This window comes from Taudactylus pleione, unplaced genomic scaffold (assembly GCF_031769625.1).
Source record: "Taudactylus pleione unplaced genomic scaffold, aTauple2 ptg000587l, whole genome shotgun sequence".
Classification (NCBI taxonomy): domain Eukaryota; kingdom Metazoa; phylum Chordata; class Amphibia; order Anura; family Myobatrachidae; genus Taudactylus; species Taudactylus pleione.
The window spans coordinates 6,047,379-6,058,167 of NW_028284989.1; the positions used below are offsets into that span (position 1 = coordinate 6,047,379).

The window sequence follows — 10,789 nt, forward strand, 5'->3', positions numbered from 1 at the left end:
CAATCACGCTGATAGCTTTGCGCTGTGGCTGAGGGGCTCACAGCGCCCCCCTCCCAAAAATAATGTATTTAATTTTTTTATCCTAAGGCAGCGTAGTCACACCTCCCAGGATTAGGCCAGGCCTCCCTTCACCCGTCCCCGGCCGGCCTCTCTACGCCCCTTGTGAGGAGGCCTGGAACACATGCACGGTTTGGTGTCCTATGGACAGAAGCAGTCTGAGAACCTTTAGACCATAGCTCGAACAAAACATTCCCTTGTGGCATCTCTTGCTTAGTCACACAAACAGATGTCTTGAAGTACAGTGTTTTTTTTCTTTAATATTTTTTAATTCAAGATTCAGTAATATCGAGTGTTACAAACATTGGAAGCAATAAGTCTCAAAATTCAGTAAGATGTTTGAACGAATCATAAAAGTGGCAATATAAATCAGACACTGAGGGGCCTATTCATCAAACGATAAATGGCCCGGTAACCATGCGGAAATGCTAGTTGCCACATATTTAGGTTACCGGGCCATTCATCATCAGGGGTCCGACAGGACCCCCTGATATTCAGCAAACTCCGAAAACTGAAATTTTCAGGAGTTTGCTTTCAAGAACAAGCGCCATCTCTCGTAGCCCCACTCCTTCCCATGGGATGGAGTTCCGTGGATGCGAAGAAAGATCGAACGGATCCCTCTGCCACCTTCCCGTGGACTCCTCGGCGGCTGTGCGCATGCGTAGCCAGGGCAACGGGGAGGAGGTAAGTAACGGAGGGGACAGCTGCTTTTCGGAGCAGCTGTCCCCTGACCGGAGTAATGATGACCTGCTCCGGTGTCAATTTCCCCCCCGCTGCGAGTTGGGTACTTAAGTATCCCTCGCAGCGAGATCACTACTTAATCATCGGGGGCCATGCAGCCTCTGATGACGACTAGGCCCTTGAATCTGGCATGCTTTTTTATACACTGAGGCAGTCCCATGTCTCTCTCCACCACAACTGCGACAGCACAAGTTCCATTCTCTAATCAGATTTATTTTTCCTTTTCTTCTTGTATGTGACACGAGGCTCTGTGCTCTCCATTACTTGTTCAGCGTCTCCTAGAGCTGCCGGATGCTCCTTGTGCTTATGTTTGTTTTTCTTCTTCTTTCTGATCTTCGCGTCGTCCTCTTCTGTAGGTGTTGCATGTCCCTCAACCTCGGCCTCTTCTTCATGGTCTCTTGTTCTCCGCTTTTTTTTCTTTCTGGGTTTCCTTCCCTCTTCTTCTGTGTTTTGACCTTGATTGTCTATGTCCTCTCTTTCATGTTCTTTGTCCTCTTCTATATTCCACTTTTTCTTCTTTTCAGGTTTTATGGTTTCCTCTTGTCTACACTGACCATTGTCGTCTCCGTGACCATTGCCCTCCGCCTGTTCCCCATCCAACTCCTTGTCTACCGTTTCTCTCTTCTTTTTCTTCTTTGCAGATTTTAGATTTTCCTCTTCTGTAGTATGTCTACGTTCCTTTCTCTGATCACTGAGAATCTCCATCTCCTCTTCACAGGTCTCCACCTTCCTCTTCTTTTTCTTCTTTGAAGTGAATTTCTCGTCTTCGGTAGAAGGAACATGTTCTTCGTCGTGGCCATTGAGGACACCTTCCACCGCCTCTACACTGTCTGCCATCTTCCTCCTCTTTTTCTTCTCCTTTGGCAGGAAGATATCGGAGGAAATGTCCTGATTCCCTATATCCTGGGTTTCATCCATCTTTGTTTTCTTCTTAATCCCAGCTCCTGAGTCTTGCGTTCTTGCATTTAATTCAGTACTTGATTTGGATGCTTCTTTCTTTCCATACTTTTCCAGGAACGCTCTTTCCTGCTCTTCAATTCTAGAGAGCTTTGCGCTCATTGTCACGCCATGCCTGGCGCCTCTAGAAGAAAGGAGGAAACACGTTCAGACGACTATAAGACGAAATACAAGGTTTAGTTGAACAACACCTTCTTACACACAGTGGGGTAGTCTATCTGTGCACAGTATGTTCTAACAGTTCTGAGAATGCAGCCTTTATTATGAGTGATAACTATTGGTTCAAGTAGACTGCAATGTACACTATAGTATTAACATGTACCATTCTTTAGAAAATAAGTAACAAAACTCTGCCCCTCCCTGTGTTTTGTACGTCCTGGTATTTTGCCTGAGAAAACATGTAAACTGGCTGTTGGTGGGGCCTGCTCGGTGGGCTAATGTCATTATGTTATCTTTCGGTGCTGACCACAATGGATTATGCTCTCTTGCTACAGTCTGTTAATGTCACAGTACAAATACTTGGGGATTGTTCACACTGCTGTCTTTGATATTCATGAATGCCCAGAGTCACGTGGACAGATTAAAAAAACAATGCGCCATCTGTATACGTCATGTGACCCAGCCAAGAGTAGGCGGACTTACTTGTGAGCGGTGCGGCCTCCGCAAATCTTAATAAGATCTTCGTCGGTCAACCTGTTTTGGAATAAAGCATTTCAATTAGGCTAGAACAAAAGGACTGTATCCTTCAGCATAATATTGCCTATAAAATCAGCAGTTTTGAGTAATGTGGTACATCAAAGCGGACTACAAGTACAGATATTGCCTGTCCTTCAAAAACTGTAAAATTTGTGTATGTCGTACACAATTTGCTAAGTCACAATTTCCCTGTACTACAGACCTGCAATCTGGCGCCTGCGAAATGCATATGTTTTAAAAGATCCACAGGTGGCGCTAATTATTACACTTGCGGTACTGTGCAGATCTGTAAAACATGCGCTTTTAGGGGTCCCTGAGGACTGGAGTTGGGAAACCCTGTGCAAGACAGATTTATTTGGCTATGACAAACTGGTCTGCTTAATTTCCTGACCAATATGGCTAACACCGATCCCTTGTCATGAGGCCATGCCCCCAAGCTACTGCATGTCAGGATAAATTGGGGAGGAGATAATAGGATTACGGAGCAAAGAACAGAAATGATAGCAGACTTATCACATATATTTTATTTGGACAAATACCAAAAAAAAATATTATCATCATAACTGTATACAGGCTACACTTCTCTCAACTCCAAAAAACAATAGCTCCATTTTTTTTTCAGAAAAGTTACTAATGCATGCTACCATATTTCTGTGAACGTCCATTCCACAACCCTGATCATTAAATTGTACACTTAGCAGTAACGTACATCAATGCTTTACTGCATAGATACCTCTCACGGGGAGTTTTATCATTTCCAAACTTGTTGCACTTTGAGATATTTATCCCAAAATTTAGATAGGCAAAACCAGTATCTAAGCTCTAGTATATAAATGTCCCTAAATAGCCGTAATCTGCCCCCTGAAGGGTCACCTTGCCTATGGAGTGGTATACTCCCTCAGTACCATCAGACCTATATACAATACCAAGCATTGTGGATATATACTTTGTAGCAGACGACAGGTCTAGCTTTGCGTCCTCATCCTCACTGCTGTCTGGAGGAGACACTTCTTCCACGGGCTTCTCTCCACCGGACATCAGTGTAGCGGACTACAAATACCACACAACAGAAAACATTCAGGTCAAAGGTCAACACTGTCTGACATCTAATATGAAGGGCTTGGTCACGTCTCAGCACTAAAGTGCGCAGTCAACGTGCTTCCAGACCGCAACACGCAAATACTGCGCTTCAGGCACTATGGGGGGAGATATCAAGCTTTCTAAACACTGGAGAGGTTGCTCATAGCAACCAATCAGCCTATCATTTTATAGAATGTTCTTGGTAAATGCAACCTCAAAGCTGATTGGTTGCTATGGGCATCTTCTCCACTCTTTAGAGGCTTGATACCTCTCCCTCTATTTGCTTGTTATATTTACATGAACTTCTCACTATTCAAAACAGGAAACATGGCGTATGAGCACGCACGCCGCGACATTACCTTTATAAACCGGCCATAGAGCATGTTGCTGTGGCTTAGTGCTTTCCTGGGCTTCTTATTTGACACTTTGGTATTTTCTTCTGTGAGTTTTCTCACCTGAACACCGTCCTGCAAGGATAGCAAACGGAGACTGGCAATCAAGTTTAACGTGCCATGTCAGTAAGCCGATATTACTGCTATGACTTTCTGATGAAAGCACCAAACAGATAAAAGATAATGAAAATTACTGGATGTGAGCTATACACCTCACCAACCACCCCTCCCTTCCCTGCCCGCAGTAAAAGAGTGTATTTCAATGTCTCCAATCTGCTATCTGTAAAACAGCATTGGGGTAAGTCCCCCCCCCCCCCCCGGAAGCCCCTAACCTAACCCTCCTCCCCCCGAAGCCCCCCACCCCCCCGGCGTCGGTCTAATGACAGGCGTTGGGATTTCGACACCTGTCATTTGTACCTTGCCGGGATTGGACAGTCGGGAAGCCGGCGGTCGGGATTTCGACCGTCGGCTTCCCGCAGATACTGGTTGGGCCATGGCACTCTGCAGTTCTGCTGGTCAGACTGGGAAGAGTTATGCTGGCCATACACGGTAAGATTTTCTGTCCAACCATCCAACTAGTTGATTGGTTGGAATGAAAATCTGGTAATGTATGGGAGTAACTGATGATCAGCAATTTGCTCCTAAATGCCAGAAAATAGATGAAAATGGTCGGTCAGACAAGTTTGTTAAATGTTTGCTCTAAACAATTTGTTCAAACAACAGTTTTTGTCCATTTTCCTGCGTTTGAGAGCAAATTGCTGATTGTCATTTGCTTTCATATCTTACCAGATTTTCATTCCAACCAATCAACTAGTTGGATGGTTGGACAGAAAATCTTACCGTGTATGGCCAGCATAACACAACCGCCTTCCGTTGTTCTGCTTACATTGAAAGCTACTGCCTTTTGCAAGCAGGATTATTGCAATTCATTTATCAGAATCATAAATTGCAGGCACTAAATATAGTTTTGGCATTATAATTATTGAGAATTATTTATGACACTAGATTTTTTTAAATATCATTAACTCTTTTTTTTAGCCCCTATTTTAATTTCTGCAATCATGGCAAATCATCATGGATAGCAAAATCTTTTTTTTTTTTTGCATTATGAGATTCAATTTATGCTTTAATACATAATTTTTGAATAAAACTCTGAATTTTGAGTACAGGAAATCATGTTATTTATGCCTCCTGGATACCGTTCATTTTAAATCAGGTTATGAATAAAATATTTCTTTTTTGTGTACTACACCACGGTGGTCTCATCAGAATTGTAATTAATTCATTGACATTACACACTTTAGTCTGGTCTCCCAGACCTATATATCCTGGAATTGTGGGACAGAAATATTCTTCAAGTACAAGGTTATTATCGTCCGTGCAAAAGTAATCAGGCGGAGACGTGTGTCTGGGTGCGCAGGTCATGTCATGAAACAATTATTTCATTTGAATTTGCATTTCTGTACAATTTTGTCACCTAGGCGTCCACTACCATCAACTACGTAATAAATCAGAAGCTCTTCACTCACCTGATCTGGCTCAACCGAGATGCTGGAGGCGGTTTTATTGAAGACGTGATCCCACCAATGGAAGGTGAACTGCTCTGCAGAGTCGTGTCCCACCTAGAGGGGGCGATGCAACAGGACGCTAGGGAGTGACTAATAGACAGGGCTGGCTGTCACATGTAAAAACAGTACAAACAGAAGTAGTACCCATAAAAAGGAACGTTACAGAAATAAATACTAGCGTTAAAACGGATTTTATAGCTCTTCTTTCAGAGCAGAAACTGAAGGTATCCCCATATCAAGGATGTTTTATTCCAAAGTTCCTTAGCAACACTTGGTGGCGCTGTACTATTGATGTCTACTAATGATACTTCACAGTGAGAAACAAACCACATCATATGTAATAATAATCTGGATATTAGACATTAAAAGATTCATTCAAATTTAGATAATGAGCCCCACCACGCCGCTAATGCGTCCACAGGCCTGTATGAGGGGCAGGGACAAGGAATGTTCAAAGGAAAGATTTGGAGCGTATCAGTAAGGTACGGGGGTGCACAGGGTCAGCGCTAACTATACAGGTCTGCAAATGGCCACCACCAGCAAGGATTACCAAGCCCTGTGCCTTGCTACATTTATTTATTAACACAAGAACAGATAAATGCATAAAATGTGATCAGGAAAATATTTCCATGTAAGATATGTTAAATTAATCCTGTGGTAGAGATTGAATTCAGAGCGGCACGGCCAGCATCAATGGTGTCAAACAAAACACTCACGCAATAAACTGGGGATGGACCAAATTATGTAGAATTCGGATGCCTAGAGGTAAAAACTAGGACCCGCCAGGATCTTTTAAGCAGCCAGGAGAGATATCATTGCTAAAATAGTCCAGCTACCCGGCACCCGATAATCAACTAATGGAAAGTTGAATACTAATGCTGGGTATACGCTATACAATTATCTGGCAGATATCTGTCCAATCTGGCTGGTTGGAATGAAAACCTGGTAATGTATGGGACCAAATGACAATCGACCATTTGCTCAAAAACACTGGAAAATAGACAAAAATGGTCGTTCAGACAGATTGGTTAAAACACGAATTTAACCAATTTGAACGGTATACAATCGGGAAGCCGGCTGCCTTAATACCGGCAGACGGCTTCCCGACTGTCATATCCCGGCGAAGGTGAAATGCCGGGCGTCTAGATGTAGACGCCTGACATTTCCCCGACGCCAACAGACTGGCGCCCGGCATCTCGATCGAAGGGATGCTGGGCGCCGCGAGCGGACAGCCGCAAGGGGGGGGTGGGTTATGTTTAGGGCACCCGGGGGGGATTTAGGGTTAGGCACCCCCCTGGGAGGGTTAGGGTTAGGCACTCCCAGGGGGACTTAGGTTTAGGCAGTGGGGAAGGGGGGTTAGGGTTAGGCACTTAGAGGGGGGATTAGGGTTAGGCACTTGGGAGGGAGGTTAGGGTTAGGCACCCCTAAGGGGGTTAGGCTAGGTTAGTCAATACTTACCTATTGACGATCGGGATTTCCAGCGCTGTCGGGAACTCTGCTGTGGTCCGTTTTACAGTGTTTAAGACCATATGATCAACTGTCATTGGCTCACATACATTACCAGGTTTTCATTCCAACCAGCCAGATTGGACAGATATCTGACAGATAATTGTATAGTGTATGCCCAGCATTACAGAAGCTCTAGATCACGCTGATGGCATGACTGTAGGCAAGTTCATTATGTGCAAGTAAACACTACGGAGTCTGTACTACAATTATGAATACAGCTTGAAAAACATTTGTATTTATTGAGGTGGAAAGAATGTGAATTCTCCAACGTTCCAGTATAACTGTGACAATCCTGGTTACAAGATAACATGATGCACACTAGGTCTGTACAGTAGAAGCAGCTTCTTACCCCGGCTGCGTCAGACTTCACTCTAACTTTAATAGCTTCCGATATTCCATCCTCACGTTTGCCGAGACCCTTCCCTGAAAAATCACAAGAATGGACAACTAGATCGCACTCAGCACAATAATAAGTACAATGGCCTGCGTCTAAAGCTGGGCATCCACTATACAATTATCTGTCAGATATCTGTACAACCTGACTGCTTGGAATGAAAACCTGGTAATGTATGGGAGCAAATGACAAATTATCATATGGTTTTAAACAATGGAAAACGGACAAAAAAAAATTGTTGAAATTGGTTCATTTTGTGTTTTAACCAATTTGGCTAAACATCCATTTTCGTCTGTTTTCCAGTGTTTGTGAGCAAATGGACGATTGTCATTTCATCGCATACATTACCAGATTTTCATTTCAACCAGCCAGATATCTGACAGATAATTGTATAGTGGATGCCTAGCTTACGAATAACAGCTGGACAAATAACACACAAAACTGATTACTGCCGGCAGCACTAATGCACTGGGAGCCATAGCGACCAATCAGATATTCTCATTCATTAGTGTCACTAGAATGCAGACACCTGATTGGATCACGTCGCACTTGGGCTATTAGTGTCATGGTTTCACATGAATCTCCCCCCGGCAGGGATAGGTCATGCGGTGTTACCTTCAGTCCAGCCGTGTCTCTGTAGGTGTTCCACTGCAAACGTCATGCCTCGGCTCTTTACATTGGATGGAGCGGCCATGTCACACGGAATATATGGAAATTAATGTCTGTCCTATCTGTAAGTAATCCTCTTTTCTCTGCAATTGTGTAGAAGGGGAACAATCACTGAAAATTATTATATCCTTAGATTACAGAATTTTATTACAAACACTGGGGAATGCAGAGTGTATACAATGCAAAGTCTTAATGGGATCTCCCACCTTCACCAAGCAAATCGCTAACCCCACTCCCTTTACAATTATAACCGTACTTTGGAGCCAATCATGTGGGTGCCAGGCCCGCCAAACACTCCCAGCGCTGTTCGGTTCTCTTCATAACAGACACTTGATGGGGTTTCAATTACAGCCATAGGGGCCTATTTAATGCTGTGATTTGAGAGCTGGTTTTAGAGCAGATAATTTATTATACTGATGCCGGAGCAACTGCGCCGATAAGCCGCAGTCTCGGTGAATGCGAAAGGCTTTAAATTTGGAGCTGATGGCAGCTGCAAAAGTTTACCTAGCTGGGTTCAGTCCCGACCTTAGGTCACGCACGCGCAGCTGGAGAGCCGGAAGGAGCAGAGTGATGTGAATGGACCCCTCTTTGCAATCCCTCTTGCCATAGCATAACACGTACTAAAGCCATCTGTATGGGGACTGCGGTGTGCTGCAATTGTGCCCTTAACGGAGGAAGTTAAAGTCTTGATAAATAGTAACTTAATTTAGTGGAAATCCTGCAGAAACAGCTATTCCACGTGACTGACGTAGCCAAAAGGCTTGGTAAATAGGTCCTGCAGCATCAACTTTATTTTTTTTTTCAACTGGGGTTCCTAAGTGTCAGTGCCCCCTGATTTCCAAATACAACGTATTGTAATCTTGACAATCAGTGGATCCAGCTTACTGTAGTTTATAGGTTTCGCCTCTCGGATCTAGCGCCATTTAGAACACAGAAACCAATATCTTACTACTTGTTGAGCACCACATCACCGTTTATCTGAACTTTCCTCTGCATCAGTTCTTATAAAGTGTCCCACGTCTGACAATACAGATTAATGAAACTGAACTCTTTGGACGTAATTCAATTGTTTTGGCCCCTCCTCGCGGCCGAAGGAGCTATACAATTGTTGCTGCTGTCAGGTGTAAACAGCCGCCGGCGCCGGCATTTCAGCACGCACCCCCCAGGGGTGGCGAGCTGAAATGCGTGAAAAGTTACTCGTTAGGGCCCGGCACTTTGGTCGGGTGTAACCGTTTTACGCAGCTAAACCCGACCTCTTTGGGCGCGATCGACGCGAAGACCGGCATCAATTGAATAGCGCCCCACGATCTCCCATCACTTTAGACAGGAGATTGGGCGCACTAAAACAATTGAAGTGCACCCAAAGAGTGCATAAACCCAGAAATGGTAATCTTTAAATATAAACCAAGAAGGTAAAACAGAATAATACCCTGAGCATTCTCCAGAAGTCTCAGAGAACCCTAGCCTCCTTATCCAAATATGGCAGCACTCATAGCGCAACTTATATCTTCCAAAGCACAGGGAAATCTATGCACTTCACTTTCCACAACAAAGGTAAACTGTAACCATATGGGGTAACAAACAAAGTTTATAATTCCATTAAAAAGCTATTAGAAATTTTGAAGAAACAGAAGTCTCAGCATGTCCTGAGAATAATAGTCATGGCCAGGACTCCTTGCTGCCCCCACAGACAACTCCACTACTCTAAGAAAAAAATAAATCTACCTTAATGAAGTCCTGGGATGTTTAAAAAGCCTGCAGTATAGAGACAGTGCATTAGCAATATATAGTGCATTCAAACACAGACAGCAAACATCGCACATACCTCACATGCTGCTACTGCCTCAGGTGCTGTAATATCAATCCGAAATCTGGGGGTCAGTGCTGAATAATAACCGATAAACCTCAGCAATCAGCAGCTGCCAGCAAAAGCATGCACTCCATGGGCAGCGCCATCTTGCCAAAAGTGACGTCTGCTGACATCATTGGAGAGACACCATAGCGGCCTCTACAGGAAGAGGAGGTAACTACATCGCTCATTTAGTAAAAGATACATATTAGAGATAAAATAATTTGTCCCTGGAATATTATTATTATTGAGCAAGTACTCAAGGCAGGTTCTCTTAACCTGTATCATAGTTGGTGAGTGTATCTTTTTTTTAGGGACAAACCAGGGTCCTGGAGATGTACCTATTTGACTGGGTGTATGCAGTTCCACCTTTCTGCATGGGGGATCCGGTCTATAGATCGACAGTAAAAAGGTCGACAATGTCTAGGTAGACACCAGATGTTAGTGAATTTTTATGTATTTAACCTAAATGTATCTATGGTCATTATCAAAGTAATATTTCTGCAATTGGTATTTATTTGATTTATTTTGGATTTTTCGACTCAATGGGGGACATTTAGAAAAGAATTGGTGCACAGCAGAATATACTATCGGTAAGTAAGTTTATTTTGCACACTTTTTTGTACGCTTTTTATACCAGTACATTTATCTCAATGGAAGCTGAGGCTTACTAAGCTTCCGGCAGAATGCGGGAGTGTCGGCAAGCATGCAGTAAGATGTTACATGCGACAGCTTCCCCCCTCCCCCCTTTGTTTGCCTAAGATTTACAGGATTTGTTTTATATTTACTGTTAAAAATGTAAAATTTTCACTGCAATAATTCATTAGACAGAGCAGCAACCCTGTCTTTATTACCACTTATACCCATTTACACAAGA

The 10,789-nt window shown here is 43.5% G+C and overlaps 1 protein-coding gene across 1 annotated transcript; it reads right to left on the bottom strand.

Annotated features, from left to right (window-relative positions):
• Positions 1–319: 319 nt before the first annotated feature.
• Positions 320–10,055, bottom strand: GPATCH4 (G-patch domain containing 4). Its single transcript, XM_088453766.1, has 8 exons — positions 9,889–10,055; positions 8,010–8,146; positions 7,350–7,423; positions 5,453–5,545; positions 3,891–3,998; positions 3,398–3,501; positions 2,398–2,448; positions 320–1,879 (listed from the first exon to the last, which is right to left on the bottom strand). The coding sequence occupies exons 2-8, from the start codon at positions 8,086–8,088 to the stop codon at positions 1,000–1,002; spliced, it is 1,389 nt and encodes a 462-aa protein (XP_088309892.1). The 5' UTR covers positions 8,089–8,146; positions 9,889–10,055; the 3' UTR covers positions 320–999.
• Positions 10,056–10,789: the final 734 nt, after the last annotated feature.